The sequence below is a fragment of the Chelmon rostratus genome, chromosome 1 (genome assembly GCF_017976325.1).
Source record: "Chelmon rostratus isolate fCheRos1 chromosome 1, fCheRos1.pri, whole genome shotgun sequence".
NCBI lineage: Eukaryota > Metazoa > Chordata > Actinopteri > Chaetodontiformes > Chaetodontidae > Chelmon > Chelmon rostratus.
Genome location: NC_055658.1, coordinates 24,405,152 through 24,423,521, shown reverse-complemented (window position 1 = coordinate 24,423,521; position 18,370 = coordinate 24,405,152). Strand labels below are relative to the sequence as shown.

Genomic DNA, 18,370 nt, shown 5'->3' with positions numbered 1-18,370 from the left:
CCTGTGGTGCTGGGAAGGATTTGTCCCCTTGAAGCCTCCCTGATATGCTAAGTGACTGAATACGATTCCTACTTTGCTCCCAGTGGATATCAGTCATATTAACATTGTTATTTGGGAGTTGTGCAGTCTGTATACATTTCTGCTGTGAATGCGTCAACTGACATTCACGCACTTTGGATTGATTTTTTTAAAAAAAAATACAAATAAACTTGCCTAATTTGCCCGAATAATAACATTTTTCAGCACATTAAGCTACTTAACACCCTTAAATGAAAACAACTGTACATTAAAAATGAAACATATGCCAGTTTACTGTGATTAATTTGAGATTATGCTGAAGGTGACACAGAGGACCTCCGAATGATGAGAAAGTCCTCAGATGTTAGATATTAACTGATTAAGCACTGATACAAGGGGAAATAATAGGGATTGTGACTTTAATATGTTAGGCTATTAATCTGCTATCACATGTCATCTGTAGGGACTTGGCCTCAGTGGAGTAATCTGCTGGGTAAGGCACACACACACACACACACACACACACACACACACGTACACGCTGGGAAGTCCCTAGTATGTCACACAATTGGTTAATTGTAATTTCTTGCTACTGTAATTATTCGACTGTGTGGTGATAATTACTAGATCATAGAATGGGAGCAGAATCTGTCAGGATACTGTAATTATTTTAAACATGTTGGATCTGGAGTATAAGTACTGCATAATATGGTATAAACAAACTCTTTTTCCCTCCTCTCTTCACCATGGATAGAGTTCTTCGCAGTTTTAGCCGCAGCAGCAATTGGCTGATGGTCACTCAACCACTTTGGTCCAGACTGAAATATCTCAACATTTATTAGATGGATTTAGGGGCAGGAATTTGTTAATATTCTCCAAATGGCCACAGTCAGGTGATTGCTGATACATTCACGCAGGTGTGTATCACCCACCCACCTTCCACAAGTTTGCTAGTCGCCGTGAGTTTGCTGCTACTTTTCTTAGCATTTTAATGAATTAACTGAACTCACAAAATGTCAAAAAAGGAAATAGGGCTCATCCTTTTGGTGAGAATGAATGTCCTCATTTAATGTGATTAAATTATTTTCCTTTAGTGCCACCAGAAGGTCGAAGTTTTGACTTATCCACTGAAATATCTCAGCGTTTAGTGAATGGATTAGCATATAATTTGGTACATTCATGGTTCTCAGACAATGCCTTAGCTTTCCTCTGTTGCGACCACCAGCTTGACATTGGGGTTTTAGGTAAAATTTCTTGACAACTACAAAATGAATTACTGTGACATAACATTCATAACATGACATAAACATTCATGTTCCGCTAAGAATAAATTGTACTAACTTTGATTCCTTAACTTTCCATCTAACAACTTGAAATCCCTGCAAATTAATGCCATTCCCTCATTTGTACTTTGTGTTTAGTGCTAATTAGCAAATCTTAGCATGCTAACACGCTAAGCTAAGATAGCGAACATGGTAAACATTAGCTGTTAAACATCATTGTCATTGTAAGCATGTTGCCATGCCTAAAAACAACTCACAGAGCTGCCAGCATGTCTGTGGACTCTTCGTCTTTTCTTCCAGTCAATCATTTTTTCCCCTTAAATCCTCACCTCACCTCTCCCCTCCTCCCCTCTGTAACAGCTGTGGTTGCCTGCAGCGTTTAGCTAACGCATCTCTGGCCTGTCATCCAGAGGTACATTAGCGCGCTCATCAAGCAGGACACAGCACATACAACATGCATGCAAAGCCTGCACACAGGACATGCTCACACTATTATGCTTATTGTTTATTTCTCACTGCACCCATTGTGTGGGACTCATGTATGGACATCCTGATATCAGAGGGTTTTTAAGAAGGGAGTGCCTGTTCGTGAAATTAAATAGATTGTAGCTGTGAGGAGTGTGTGTGTGTGTGTTTGTGCATATATGCATGTGTTTGTGTGTGATGCTCAAGAAAGTGGTTGGCTTTGGTAGGCTCACTGATACAATTGATAGTGACAAATATATGGCTAATTAGTGCAGCCTTGGCTCGGCTGTCCTCACCTCTCACCAGCCCGCTGTGAAATTGGATTAATTTACCTCGCCTTAATGCACTGTATCAGCCGTGCAATTCAACCAATCGCAAGTTTCTTTAATGAGCACAGATTTGTTTCTAACTTGGAAAGAAGTGTGTTTAAAATGTTGTTTAATCTACAATGCGTGTTCACATTCTTTAACGTTGTTGAAAACCGTACCGCTCTGTCACACGCAGACACACATGCCCGCACGGTATGGTGAGCATGTTGACTTCTTGAAGGCAGGGGTTGCTAGTAGTCCAATTAGGCTGGGTCTTCTTTACGACGTGCTAAGGTTCTTACAAAAGACAATCTGTTTCTAAGGAACTCCTTAAGAGCAGCTCAGTCCTTAAAACAAGCAGCAGACAACCTCTCCTAAGCTTTTTCTGACCCCGTCTGTTTCCATCTTATGCTGATAGTGAAGTAAGTCCATCCAGAAGCTCGACCATTCAAAGTCATCTCAACCGTCCATGCTTTGCCCCTAAATCCCCAGTTGATAGTCATAATCTCTGCTGTCCATATTCTGAACACTGCTCAAGCACATGGTCACAACATTATTGATATAATTGGCTTCCCATCCTATTTTTGTCAACTGCTAACACCAGACTGCAACAACTGACAGCTCGGGTCATTGCTGCCATAGGGGTAGTATTAACTGTCCTGCTAAGGCAATAATAACTACATTCTATAATACCTATAGGAACAACTTCCTGTATATGTGAATTTAGCTAATCTGGCATAAACAAACAGAGGTAATCAGGGTTAAGTTCAAGGAGTTCTTAAACATGACTTGGTTTCATCTTTGTAAAACTATTGTGTCTCATGTTCAGATGAAGAAAAAATGTTCCTTCTTTTGTGCTCGCTCATCATGAACTCCGTTTTTCCACGTGTTATTTTCTTCAGTCTCGTCTGCATCTCTCCTTTTATCTCTGTCTGTTTTAACATGACTTCTCTTTGCCAACAGCACCCCTGCGAAGTACAAAACCGTCCGTCTGTGAGAGCCTCTGCGTGGGACTTTCTTGTGATGCTGAGAGGAAATCACTGAGTGAGTGAGGGAATGAGGGAAAGAGAGAATCAAAGCGTGGCTGTCTATTTATGATAACTTTCTGGCCCTCCAAAATACTGTAAATAAATCTTAAATCAGATATAATGCAGTTTATATACAGAAAAAGGCTTTGACGATGACTGTAATTGAAAGAAATATGTAAAAGAGTTTTCATTTGAAGTTAATTATGGTTCAGAGCTAATCGTGGGACACACTGTTAGTGTGGTGTGCAGACAGTTGTGTCTGTAACAATCACATCAAAATGATTCGCTGCTTAATTCTAAAGCCCCTAAAAACCTAGTTATAAATCGTAACTATTTATCTGCAATATTAAATGTCCATGATTAAATAGGTTTGTACGAAAAGTCCTTATGTGTTATTTATTAAGCGTTAAAGAGCTACTTAACACATCGTTTTAGCTTGAACGTGCCCCTTGCTGGATGAACCTGTCCCTAGCATGTACCCCACAATCTGATCGTTTCGCCAGTGATTCTCCATCACTCCACCTGTCTAAGCGATGCATTTCAGCCATTTTCAGACTTTTTAATGCCTGAGTATAACATCTGACAGTCACCTAGAATTCACAGAGTCATAAGTACATACTGTCCATATGGGCAATAACGACCCACGTAACATCTGACTTACTGGCCGAAAACTGCAATGACAGTGACGTCAGCTGATCATTTTTTGGATTATTTTGTCTAAATCCCCATTGGAATGTCTGAGAGTCCCTGGTCTTCAAATGTCTTTCTGACCAACAGTCCAAAACACAAAGATTTAACACAACAGAAAAAAACAGCAAATCCTCACCACTAAGAAGCTGGAACTAGAGAATATTTGATTGATTAATTAACCGTTGCTGATAGATTTTTTTGTTGAACAACCAATTTGTTCTACTGAATACTATCTTTCATTTCCAGACATGGGTAAACCTTGTTTACAGTTCACATAAAGCTATACTTCAAAATGCTAAATTATTCCAAGCAGTTTAACTCGTTTGACAACAAGGAGCAAAGCTTGCAGCCAGTAAATGACCTATTTCCATTGTTTACACACTAGATAGTTTGTTTCCTGTCCACTGTCTCTCGTGACTCTGTTAATGCAACGTTTCCTAAAGAACAGACACCATCTGTGTCCTTCTGACAGCTTCTTTGCTTCTGGGTGCGGTGACTTCAGAGTCTACTGAAGTGTACTGTTACATAATATTACACAAGGAGAAAAGTTACTCATTGATGCTCTTGGAATTACAGCACTGAACACTACTATGCTACATGCTGGAGTCACTAGATTACAGAGATGTCCACTCAGTGTGCTGACGCTGTCGGACATGCACAAAACACACACACACACACCCACTCACACTGACCCAGAGAGATTGCTGAGTATGTGCATTTTTTTGGTCCCCAGCCATCTGTCAAAGGTTTTTGGGGGAATAGTGATGATGATGGGGTCTCCAGACAGAGATGACAGCAGTTCAAGACAGTTCAGTTTAGCATGTCACAGGAGGCTGACACACAAATGTGCACACACACGCATACACACATCAGAGAGGAATTTAGGCATGGAAAAACATATCGGATGCACCAATTTATACCAGGAAACAGAACCGTAAAGCAACAGCAATCTTCTGTTTTTGGTGTATTTTTTTGTTGTACACACCAGCACCTGATTTTGACATTTTAAAGCACGTTTGTCATCACTATCTCAAGATTAAGAGCATAATTTAGACAATTGCTTATATTGGCCATGTAATGAAGGGTTTTCAGTTCCCCAGAAATTTCCTCTATGGTGTATCTTTCGCTCTCTATTATTCATCACCAATCACAATGTTTTTCAGTGTAGAATCCAAAACTCAGTAGAAAGTGAAAACCTTAAGATGACTTGTGTCTCTCATCCTATGTACACAAAACTTACATGTGTACAAAACAGACTTGATAAAAGCAACAAAACTATTCCAATGCTGCCTTTTGTCCAAAAACTGTGCTATCTTAAAGTGCTCCTTAAATGGCTTAAAGGGACATGAATATATTATATATTATCATCTTGTATTAGACCTGCATTAAACATTATCCATAACTAAAGAATAAAAGTAATTCTGATAGTATATCAGAATTACATAAGAAATAATAATAAATGCATCTGCAAAACATGAATACATATATCTTTGTTTATGCGTCAATGTATTTTACCACACACTCTGCAGCTGTGAGCAACTATTTGCTTTAGTCTGTGCTTTATAGAGCCAATATTCTGTCCTTAATGATATGAGCCAAAGTTTGAAGTAGTTCTGTTTATTTCTGGCATAACTGCTCAGCTATAGCAGAACTACAACAACATGAAAAAAGCCAGAGGCCAGCTTGCACAGACGAAGAATCATCTCCAGAAGGCGAGCATGCCAGCCATCCAGCCGACCGAGTGCTGTGATGTACAGACCAAGAGGTTCTGCATGCATGTTTTATTGCGGACTGCAACAGCAACAGAGACAGGGGCACTTAAAGCGGAATTTCAAATGATAACATGAGAGACAGAAAGAAGAGGCTCGAAAGAGTTCAGCGGGTTGTGTGCGCCTGTGATGCCCTTGTGTGTGTGTGTGTGTGTGTGCCTGTGTGTATTTTCAAAAGCAAGTGTGTTTATGTTTGTGTGAGGCAGTATGTGAGTGTTTACCTGCTGGTAGTGGAAGGCTGATCTGAAAGCATGTCAGCTCTGTGTGTATGTGTTTGTGTGACTGTATATGAGGCAGTGGAACAACTTTAGCCAAAATTAGCATTGAGGTAATTGGGCCATGAGAACAAATAATGTGCAGTGATGATTTTTACTCTCCATGACATAAGAGACTCTGAGGAGCTGAATAAAATAAATTGTGTGTGTTTGTGTGTAAGTGAAGCACAGCTGCAGCTGAGTGCTCTGTTGTCTTGCGCTCATAATAATAACAAAGTGTCTGACAGTTAACATCCATGCGCACGCAATGTCATCACATCCCTCTCTCGTGACCTCCCCACATGCCATGCCCACATGTTTCTGTGGTAACATAAGTGGACATATGCTGACCATATGCTTTCGTTTAGTTGTCGTAGTTTGTGTGCATCTCTTTCTTAAAACAAAAAGAGACACAACACGGGGAAAGAAAGGCAAGATTGCCACAACGCAAAATGTAATAAAACTGATTCTGAAAAGTGATCCGTGATCAAAGTCCTCTCCTTCCCTGAGCCTTTCCACTACTGCCTCCAACCTCTTAATTTTCACCTACTATCTTCACACTGATGATAGAAATGTCGGTCTAGAATTTTTTGTGTACACAACATTATCAAAACGAATATGCCGTGTTAGCGCAATCATTTAATCACATTAAATGAGGACATTAATTCTCACCAGAGGATGAGCTGTTTTCACTTGGATACTCCCATGCATGTATTAAACATTAAATGAGGTGGCCTGTTCATTTCAGTTAAAGCTGCTCACCCAGTGCACACACAGCTCAGTGTCTTTAGATGGCACTGAGTGGCTGACTGCCCACATGAATGAATGGTCTCTTTTAAATATATATCGGGCCTAGTGGTTGTAATTGTAAAAACTTGGATTTTTTTTTTATGTGTGCAGTGCATCACATGACCCTGCAGTTTAGCTGGTGGCCGTTCAGAACTGCTCCATACATAAAGACTGCTCCAAAGGGCTCGGATCATCTATAAACATTTTCCTTAGCCTCACCCTCAGGCCAAAATGCACTAATAATATCTCAAAATCTAGAGAGTATACTGCCATGAAAGTTGCAGAGGTCAATCATGCTCGGCTTTTTGAGCATTATATTATAGGTTCACAATTTGTCAGAATTGAAGGTCCCTGTAGCCACTGTCATTTGCTGTTGGGCCATGGCTGAGTGCCTGTGGGCATGGCTGTATTAAGAGAGCTATGAGAGTATGAGTATGAGACGACGCCACACAGCCTTGCTGCTAATTTGTCTCAGCGGCCGCTCTTGGTATTGCAATGAAAAAAATCCACTGTACCCAAAAAAACATTGTTTCCAACCATTATAAAAGAGACATCTGTAAACTATTAACAAACAAGATCATATGTATTATGAAGATTAATTTGGAAAAGGAACGCCTAGAAATTTCGATTTACCAAGGAGAGAAACACAGGAAAACGTTTTTGGCTCATGCACTGGGCTAACAGTTTCCATTCAAGTGAACGGGCGCCATTTTCAAGTCCGGCATCCACTTCGTACTATACATCCATGGTCTGCCATCCATCACCTGCAGTTTGTAATCTCTAGATTCAATTTCTGTCCAAATGCCTGCAAAACTAACAAAATTCCCATTAGCCTCAGCTGTGCTTTGCTTTTAGCACTAATTAGCGAATGTTGTGAATATGGTAACCTTTAGCTGTTGAACAGCAGCGTGTTAGCATGCTGACATTAGCATTTAGCTCAAAGCACCATAGCCCCACAGAGCTGCTAGTGTGGCTGTAGACTGTCAGTTTTGGCATATTCAAACTAAAAATGGGTGTTGCTCTTTAATATTCCTGTCAGCATTTTATACTGCCATCTTTTTTTTTCTTTCTTTTTTTTTTTTTTTTTACCATTTTCCGAAATGTATTTTTTGATCTCGTTTCACATCAGAAGCCTTTACTACTGTGGCCTTCCCTTATCTTCCTCTGTCTCTCTCCCTTTCACTCTGTTATCAAACTTTCTTCCTCCTCTCCTCTCCACTCCTCTCTCCTCTCAGGCTTGTAAGTGTCTGGGTGAAAATCAAAGTGCATTAAACATTAAATATGCTGTCAAGAGGCAGAAGTCTCTCCATGCTGATGATGATGGGAAAAGTAGGGCAGTGAGGGAAGAGGTATGGATAGAGTGGAGGAGGAGGAGGAGGAGAATGGACACTGATATGCAGAGATAGAGGGAAAGACAGATGAAGGCAGGTTAGGTGTGATACAGACAGGATGGGATTGGACAGAGTGCATCCTAACCTGCCTCGTGTGGTTGAAATCAGATCCCTGAACCACACACAGAAACACACACAAAACAGATGAAGCTTGTTAGCCAGTTGCACAGTATAAAGTTGGTAAATATGTTTCTATTTCTCCTTTCACTGCAGGAGTTTTTTTGTGTTTTTGCAAGTGAGAGCCAAAAAAATGAATTTATTTCCAGACCACTGAGGCTCACACGCTGTACTGTTAGCTCTCAGTCTCTCTCTCTGTCCTTCCCACTCCTCATTGTGTCCATAATAAACTGTTTCAACAACATGTTGCGTGCTACAGAATTGATGCTAGTTTTGCTACAAAAAATATCAAGAAAAACATATGACCAGCAAGCGAGAGAGAGAGAGAGAGCAAGAGAGAGATTGACTCAGCTGAAAGGTTAAAGCAGGCCTGCCTCTCTCTCCTGTTACTATGCAGACTAGCGAGATAGAGCAGTCCCCCCGCTGCCACAGGCCATACTCTCTCAAATTCAAATTCAAAGTCAAATTTGCTTTAATGGCATACCAGGAAGAAACCAGTGTTGCCAGAGCAGTACAATATATTTGCTACAGACCAATATTTTCACATTAATATCCCTTCCACCTTGTGTAAGTGCATGTCTGTATGTGTCTGTTCAGCACTAGTAGACTTGATGTGTGATCCTGCTCCTGAATCCAAACCTATCATCTTACAGTGAGCGTTAACAGAGGTTTATATGCAAGTGATTAATTGCAGCCTAATTACACACCAAAACATAAAGATATAATAACAATAAGTAACAAGCCCAAATACAAAACCAACGGATGCTATGCAAATGTTTTGTTTCACACAGCCAGATATACTATAAAATTTGCTATTTTTGTCATATATTTTTAGTGATTCATTAACTCATGAAACCACAAACTGTGCATTTACATTACATTTACAATTAGCTGAATTGGTTATGTTAGTGTCAGTATTGATATTATTTGGATGATTACAGCCATTTTACCACAGGTTTGTTAATACTTCTGAAGTCCCTTTTTTTAGATATCTTAGCTGTTTGGAATGAGGCTGATCTCAATGTTTTGGGGGGGGGGGGGTTGCGCTGTTTGTAATTACAGTATTAAAATATTACGTGAAGTTGCATTAGCTCAGCTTAGAACAAACAATGAGGCAGAAAAAACAAGACAAAGAGTCTACGTCCATGGGGGATCTCATCTGTGTTCCCAGGGTCCTATGTTCCCCAGTTCAATATTCTGTTAACACACTCTAACCCTAACCCTAATCCTGGGAACACAGGACCTTGGGAACTTTGGAATGACTCCCAGCCATGCTAGTGTGAGACTTGTACTTAGATAGCACACATTACTCACAGTGACGATGCTAACATGCTGATGTTAAGCAGGTATAATGTTTACCACGTTCACCACCTTGTTAGCATGCTAACGTTCGCTAACTAGCATTAAACACTGCTGAGGCTGACGGGTGGGTCATTTTGGTTGAAAATCAAAGTATTGGACAAACCACCAAACCTTTCAACCTGGTGGTGAAACTAAATGAAAGGCCAGTGGATCAGTGTTTGTGCAATTAATCCTCTGGCAGACATAAATGTCTGCACCACATTTTACTTCAAACCATGCAATAGTTGTCGAGATAATATTAATCAATCAATCAGTATAGAATACAAAAATGTCCACCTCATGGTGGTGCTTGAGGAAAAGTCAGGACAGTCAGTCACTGTGTCTTGTGTACTTACAGTAACACATAGAAATACCAAACATGTCCTTGTGGTCTAATGAGCAGCTCGCTGTTTGGAGCTAAGCAACAGCAGCTGGGCCCAGTGAATGCAGCCTCTCAGAAGTTTTGTCCTCATAAAGTTGTTGTCTGTACAATCTGTATATTGACCATTTAGGACAAATAAACAGGCAATGTAAAAACAACAGTGGTCAAATTTGCGTAAGTAGCACAAGGCCAGAGTATGCAGTCTGAACATTCCTTACAGGCTTTTTGAAACTTTTCACTGTGCTGCTTGCATGATACCAAGACCAGGATAGAAAGTCCGTACCCCTGTTTGGAGGAAATGCACAAAGCTAATTAGTTTTGTTATTGGCACTTAGGAGTGCTGAGGAGTAGTTACATGTTTACTTCTTGACCAACAACTTGCAAACAGAGGACTGGAAATAGGACAGATGAAAGCAGCAAGACCGAACTATATAGAGGGTAAAAAAAAAAACCCAAAACACAAAAACAACTGCTAATTCAACAACATAATTTTAGGTGTTCGTTGTACTGATGCTGTCTATTTACAGTTGTATTATGCTGTTGCTTATACTAAAATATATCCATTATTGCACCACTGTAACATAATCCGGATAATCATTTTTATCATTCTTACAAGGCTGTGCTGTTGTTTATTTTGCTGATGCATCTTGTCCATCATTACTCAGTCTTCATGTACAGTGATGATACATTTATCCATAAGTATTTTAGACATATTCTCAGAGTGAATGAAAAGGGTTGTCTAGTTTGTTTTTGTACACCAGTATATGTGCATGCCAGTGGTCAGATGACTGTTGTCTCTTCAGTGTTGTGCACTTTTTTAACAGAATTAAAAACAGTCCATTTTTAATGCCATTTTAATCCTCATGCCGTGTCACAGACCTCAGTCTTAGTACCTTAAGTTCTTTATTCTCAAACCTGCTTGGAGGGTTACTATCTCAAGTTAACAACAATTTTACACATGTCTCAGTTGGATGGTAACCTGACGCACCAGATGGTTTGTTACACATAACCATCTGGGAAGTCGTCCATGGAAACTGTTTGGAAAAGGGCAGGCACTTTAAGAAAATACTTGGCAGGTGATTGTTATACTTTCATATTATAAAAGTAGGTATGATTCAGGCAGGCTGAGAAAAGCAGGGTCATGCTAACATCACACTTGGGCGGTGGTGGCTCTAACTTCAGTAGCAGCTAGGATTTTCAACTGTGGCAGAGAGATTTTGGACGAGGAAAGACATTTTTGGAGACAAAAGAGGCTGAGAAAAAAGAGTTTAGTTCACCTACTACCATGAGCTGTGCACAAGATATAAGATCGCCTGGTACGAGCGAGCTGGTCGTGGGAAATCTGACAGTTATGGGCTTGCTAGCCTTACAGTGTTGAGATTTATCACGAGCCTAGGTTAGCATGGCAACGGAACACAATGAAGCATCACCATCTATCAAGAGCCAACTTCAACTTATCATATCGACAAACCATATGACCATGGCTGTGCGTTCACTTATATTAAATTCATACTGGTAACACAATATGAATCTGGAAAGTGTTTTTGTTCTTTAAATGGTAATTTACACAAACATGGGAAGCGACGTAACAGCTGAAAACGAGAATCCAAAAGATTTCTTTGTTCTTTAACAAAATGCAACAGATTCAAGTGCAGATGATTTCTTTTTTAAAGTTAGATATCAGTCAGATGCTGTTAATCATGTCTATTTATCATCATCATCAATCTTTTTACACATTCAGATAAGATTAGAGCTGTTTTTGCACTGATCATCTCTCGTATAAACTAGCAGCCCTAAGTTGTTTATTTTCACTGGCACAAAACTGTCAGGTTAATCTTAACTTTAGTGTTTATTGGAATGATGTTTTTGTTTAATCAAATTTTCATTTATTTCAAAAATTATAAACAAAATTATATCACAGTACCCGGTTTATATACAGGGAGAAAAACAATACACTCAGAAACTAATTACACAGGGTAAGTTGATCTTAGTAAATTTTATATTATAGAACTATTAGTGTTGCTATCTACATAAGATAAAGCATTTTGGCATGAAATCCCACATTTTTAATTTAACCAAGTATCCTGCATCATAAATACAGGTGTGGCACTTGTAACAAAGCAAATCGCTTGAACATCAGTTGAAAATTCAGCGAGTTATGATGATTTGAATTGTGGACAGACCTCCCGCCTTGGTAGACTTATCCTACATTGGGAGGCGCAGCTTCCCTCTACCAATATGGCAGTCGTTCGCTAAGAATTGTGGGAATTGGTGTTGGATGTGTGGACTCGATTTTTAATCTCACGACAGACTACAGCTACCAACAGGAATAGCGTTGCACCATCATTTCACCTCTTACACAAACAAGCACACAAACCATCACCTCAGACAAACGAGTGCGACATACATGTCACACTTTACAGTCCTGCACATGACGAAGTAGGAGAGGGAAACTCTTGCCGAAGCCGGTTGGTAGAGGAGTAAAAACAACTTTTCCAACAAGAAAAGCAAACAACAAAATTCAATCAAATAAAGGAAAAAGCAGTAAGGGTAGCACAGTGGTCCAGCATTAGTTGGCTGTGATATACATAGTCCTAAACAAAACTACATCTGAAATGCTGGACGTTCTCTGGCTTCAGCCCCGATATAAATACTCTCTAGTCCTCTTAGACTTCTGTAAATTCAATATCTTTGAGTTTTGGATAGCCTAAGATGGTAACTGGTATTTCACACTACCCTCCAACATCCTGTGAATCAAACAATTACTTATAACCAATGAACAAACAATCTAGATATCAACATTTACATTTCATTTGATTTAGTTTTGTGATATGGGATCCTGCTGCATGTTTGGTTTACCCCCAAGTATCGGGTCTAGAATTTATCTCAGATGAGCGAAGACTTGCAAGGCATCATAAAATACATGATAATTTCACTTTTAAGTAACAGCGAAACCTTGAATTGGAAAAATCATACATATTTCTCTCTAAATCTGCATTGTGTCATGGAATTACATTGCAGAGAGCATGAAATATTTAGAAACAAATATCAAATAAGCAGAAAACTGTATTGTAGTTGACTTTTTGACAGTGAACACCATGTGTCAGTGAATAGCTACTATTGCTACTACTGCTAGTGCTAACAGATGACTATTAGAACAGACTGAAGAAGTTTTGATGAATATCCAACAAAACACATTGTTTTCCATGAATGTGACAGACACAAACTGTCTCAGCACCATCTGAACACGGCCTACTGCCATGTTCAGGATCAATCCAAGCTAGCTCCATATTGACCGCCTTGAATCTTGACACACTCCACACTGAAGTGAGGAAACTCTGTTGTCACTGACATTTAATCTCAGTCTGTGTGTACACACAGAGATATTCAGCTCCTCAGGGTTGTTGCTGCCATTTGAGAGCGAGAGAGAAGATAATAGCCCTTTTGAAAGCTGAATAAAAATAGCAAAACTTTGGTGGGCATCCAAGTATGAGCATTGGTCTACAGAGGACTCAAATTCTCCCTGCAACCAAGTTGAAGTCCCACACGGGCAGCCGAAATTCTCAGTCATTTTGCTTTTATTTTCATTTTGTATACTAAACTGTGCAATAGCAGTATTTCCTATGAATTCAGTTGTTGTGTCTGTTTACTTATTTATTATATCTTGCTTATTTACTGATGCTATCCCATTGCTGCTGTAACACAGCAAATTTCCCGACTGTGGGATTAATAAAGGATTATCTCATCTTATTTTCCCCACAAATGTGTTGAATGAAATATCTACTGACCACAATAGAGATGAAGGATGAATAAAGATCCCAGAAGCTGACTTGCCAAGTGATAGTGCTGCTAACTTGACTGACGGGAACATATGTGGGCCTACCGCGTATGATAGATATTTGGTGAATCCTACTGTTACAATCTAAATAGAAAAAAAAAAAAACATGCAGGTAAAAAACATGTCATTCTGTCATCCACTGGCTTTGCTAAGTTATTGCCACACAGTGCTGGCACTTCTATGCATCAAAAAAAAATGTAGCAACAGGGAAAAGAACATAAAAGTCCTAGTTTTATGGTAAATTGTTAGCAATGGCATTATGCTAGCTCACCAGTGTATTCTGCATCATTTAAGCTTTATTCTGATTGGTGTGTTCATAGACATGAGTTGTAGCTGCAGTCTCATTGCGATAATTTGGTTCTAAGTGTCAGACACTGCCCGAGTTTCGATGCAGGTCAATAAAACTTTATATTGGCCAATTGTGGACGTTCTAACAGTATGATCCAATATGGCGTTTTTGATTGGAAACTGTAAGGGGCAATGTGACTATGGAGGCCTGAAAGGGGAAACAACAGGATTTCACAAGAGAGAAGAAGAGATTAGAGAAAATTCTGATAATAAACATTATTTTATGTATCAGGGTTTAGTTTTCTCTAATTTCCTATCTTGTCAACTCACTAGATTTATCTCACGGCCTGGAGAAAAGTGCTCACTGGAAAAGGAGTGTTAATTGATTGAATGAGCTCACTGTGCCATTCTGGGGTTTTGAGATTCACAAAACTCTGGGAAAAGCATGTGCTAAGTGATACTTATCTTGTATGTCTTGACTGGCTGCAGGGATCTAGAAGCACAATCCACTTGACAAATCAATATTTTGGGGTTTTCTGAGCACAACAGGTGTAACAGACAGGCAGGTTTCTGGGTTTAGCCTTGCTGGCAGGTTTGAGGAGTTTAGATTGGCGAGAAGTGAGTGTACCGCTGTGTGTTTGTGTGGAGAGACTTCTGGAGTGTTGTGCAGTACAAGGACTTCAGCATAAACATCTGTCCATCTCTGCTGCAAACAAATGCAAACACATTTTTTCTCATGCCAGAGCCTCATTCATCCAGATCCACAGCAAACAGGAGTAAACAGAGCATAAGACTGTTTCATGCAACAAAGACATCCTCACTCACACATATGCCCGGACGTGTGTGTTGTTGGGGGTGTGGGGGGGGGGGTAAATCTAAATAGGGTGTTCATGAGCCTACAGTAGCTTTAGGCCCCAAAATGCTCTTTGATTGTCCCAGATTATAATAACCTACAGCAGCGATGAATCCCAATGCACAGAATTGGACTAAAATCAGTCGAACGGATCGTCTAAAATCAAAAGGCTGATACTGGAGGGACTGCAGAGGACATAAATAATATGTAGCTGCTGTACGGAACGCGCTGTTACATTGAATTGCAGATTGATGCCAGTCGGGCTTGTTTTGTACGCGATCCGTCCACAGCAATTCCAGCGACACCTGAATGTCTAGTCCCGATCAGCCCATGTTCGCGCTGCAACATGGACATCTGGGTTCATTATTGATGCTGTGTCGGTGCCGCTGCATGTGGAAAGGGTGGGTTTGGCGCACGGGGAGTCGCCTGTGAAAACCCCAACACACACATTCACCCACGCACGCATCTCAAAAAGAGCCTTTTAAGACATATACTCGACCCCGAACTTCACATATTCACACCTCGAAACGAGCGAGGCAGCCCTCTCGTGGCCCCGAGCACACGCACCGCCCGAACATGCTTCAGGTGTGCGCTACCCGCAGTAACGAGACTGCGATGCTGAGCCAATGCAGCGGCAACACACGCCCCTCCGCTCCGCGCTGCCTGCCTGCGAGCGCACACACACACACACACACACACACACACACACACATCGACCCCCCTCCCAATCCTCCCAACACACACACACACACACACACACACACACCCTCCCTCGTCGACGGACACACAAGCACACACATACACACACACACACGCATCCGAGTCTGGACCGCCAAATGAATGAGCAGTCAACACCATCCTGCGCTGTGAAAATGCATCTCGACGTTACTGGATGGTCAAATGTGCAAATGCAACCGTGTGACACATTTCAATTGGGGGGGGGAGCGCGGCCGCGGGCGTGCGTGCAGCTGGGTAAAAATAATTTTGAGGTGGGCGCCCTTCGAAGCATGAAGACACACATGTGAGATATGAATGAATAAAATCACACATTGCTCAGGTGTAAATCATAAGGTGCTTTTTTTCCTTCTTTTTTTGAGAGAGAGGGGTACATACACTTGTGGTGATCTACTTACGCACTGCCTCCTTTTTAGGGTCTAGGGCACTGGCAGTCTGCTGTATCTGGCCTATTTTGTTCTGGAGGACCCAGACCCGCTGGTTGGTGCTAATTATGTCGTTTTCCAGCTCCTGAAATAAGGAGCAGGCGTGCCGGGCCAGGTCGGACAGCTGTCGCAAGGTCCGGGACAGAACCACGTTACTGATGGCACACAGGTCCTCGAAAAGCAGACCTTCATCGTTGGGGATCTGGTGCCTGCACAGAAGCTGCGGCTCCACAATCCTTTTGGCGAATGGCATTTTGCACGCCACAAATAATAGGAGTTGTAAGCCAAGTGTAAATTCCCACTGCCTAGAAGAAAAGGGGAAAGGGGGGAAACGGACAACATCCAAATATATAAATCCACGAGAAACCCGATGAGGTTCAGGCCGACCGCGCGTTATCCCCGGGCGTCAATCCAAAGTTCCCAGATTCTCCTTGAGATCCTCCATCCTGCTGCTGGTTTCTGGGGATCACTCACACTCCCGCTCACACACGCACACACACGCACACACATGCAGGACACAGCTAAGCTCAGGTCAGTGGTGCGAGGATGCGTGTTGAGTCTGCGATCATGGGTTGCCTCCGTGCAGCGTCAAACCAGCCCGAGCGAAAAGGAAACACCGCTCAGAGATTTCAAAATAAGAGCCTGCGGTCCAGTAGAATTGTAAACAGCGATGGAGGAGAGGTCTGCAAAGTTCATAGATGGTGCACACAACAAAGGCGTTTAAGATATATTAAACAACAACACATAGAGTATCTTGAAAGCCTGTCTTTAACTGCGCAACTGTTGTTTCATGCCCAGTCTGCACCCCTTAAGCTTTTATTTTTTAGACGTGTCCTTGCTTTTCCGGTCGTATTGTGGTTGTTTTTTTGCGGGGAATTGATGCAGCCTGGCTCTGTGGCCTGAACAGTGTGCAGCCTGAGAGAGATGAGAGAGATGACTGAGGTAAAACCCGGACGGATGGACGTGTGTGGATAGGGAAGAGTCATGAAAGTCAAGCTACAGCTACAAGTTTCTCATCATGTCAGGACACCTAGACAGAGGAGTGTTTTATTGCAAGATAACTATATATGCTGTTTAACCCTGAAGGTAACACTGAGGAAAATAGATCAAATCTGTAAGAAAAATGTTCGATATTAAACCTCTGCACCTGAGCCTCAGCACTGCACACTTTTGTTGATCCACTTTCAAAGGAGCAGACAACCAAGCTCAACTTCAGATCAGAATTTCAGATAGTAATCATGAAATTTCCTCTGTATCACAAAAAGTCTGTAAGATTTGATTTGTGCCACAATCATTTTAGAACAGTTTGTTCATAGGAGTTTATATGTCTGTGGAGACTTTATGACAAACAAAGGGGACAAATAATGATTCATCTGTAGCCCATGTAAAACATCTAATATCTCCCAGTTTGGTGCAATAACAATGCTTTATGGTTATTTCTGTATTTTGTCACCTTCATCAAACGAGCCTGACAGGTTTGTGGCAAATGGAAGAGTTACTACTCCAGTACTTCTCTACATATTGTCAAATATGTTTAGTCAATTTCTTAAAAAGTAGATTTTTCATTATTTTATACATAGAGCAGTGGGACCCCCAACAATGAAGAAGTACAATTAATGTCAACAAAATACAAGGGTCAGTGCTTCTTAAGGCTTTTACGAATGAGCAAGTGATTAACATTAATTTTTTAATTCCTGGATTCAAAATGAATGTTTCGGCCTGAAAATCCTGCATTTTTGAAAGATCACTGTTTTGTGGTAATCACCACATATCTGTTCTTTATGTATTGTTGCTTTTAGGCTGAATTGATTATACTGAAAGTAGACACTTGGAGTAATGACACTGAAAAATAAATGATAAAGACAGGCTGGAAACACTTTTGAATGCAGTCTACAACTGTTAACACCAGGTCCACATTTTTACAATTTAAACTGATAATGAGAATCTCCGTATATTTTACCCTTTTCAGAATTCAAATTTTAACCCAAATATCCAGAGTAGCACATTAAATGTGGAGGGAAGAGGGACATCACTGTGAATGTGATTGTCCTGTCATGAAAGATTAGATGAAGAAAGTGATATTTCGTATTCCTCACATTGGTTACTATGATATTTTGTGTCCTAACTTATGATCACTTGGTCATATGCCGTAGTTCCTACTGTAGTGAGCAAAAGACAGTATATTTTTGTTACCTGCATGCACAAATGCACAAGTGTTGTTGTTGTTTTTGTCTTTTTAGACACTAAAACCATCATGGCATCAACCATCCTCAGCCGGATGTCAACCTCCCTTTCAAAAGACTTTGATGATGGACCTCTGGAAAAATAACCTGACGTACAAAACAATGACTTCAGTGATATGGACAGTTTGTGCACCATTGCTAATTTTCTTGTGT

General features: G+C 40.7%; 1 protein-coding gene across 1 annotated transcript in view; it reads right to left on the bottom strand.

Moving 5' to 3' along the window:
- The window catches only part of nhsb (Nance-Horan syndrome b (congenital cataracts and dental anomalies)), a 49,241-nt gene extending 33,014 nt beyond the window's left edge, over window positions 1-16,227 (bottom strand). The window contains exon 1 of the mRNA XM_041941696.1: window positions 15,948-16,227. Coding sequence (XP_041797630.1) covers window positions 15,948-16,227 — 280 coding nt within the window. The remainder of the gene's footprint in view (window positions 1-15,947) is intronic.
- Between the last annotated feature and the right edge of the window lie 2,143 nt (window positions 16,228-18,370).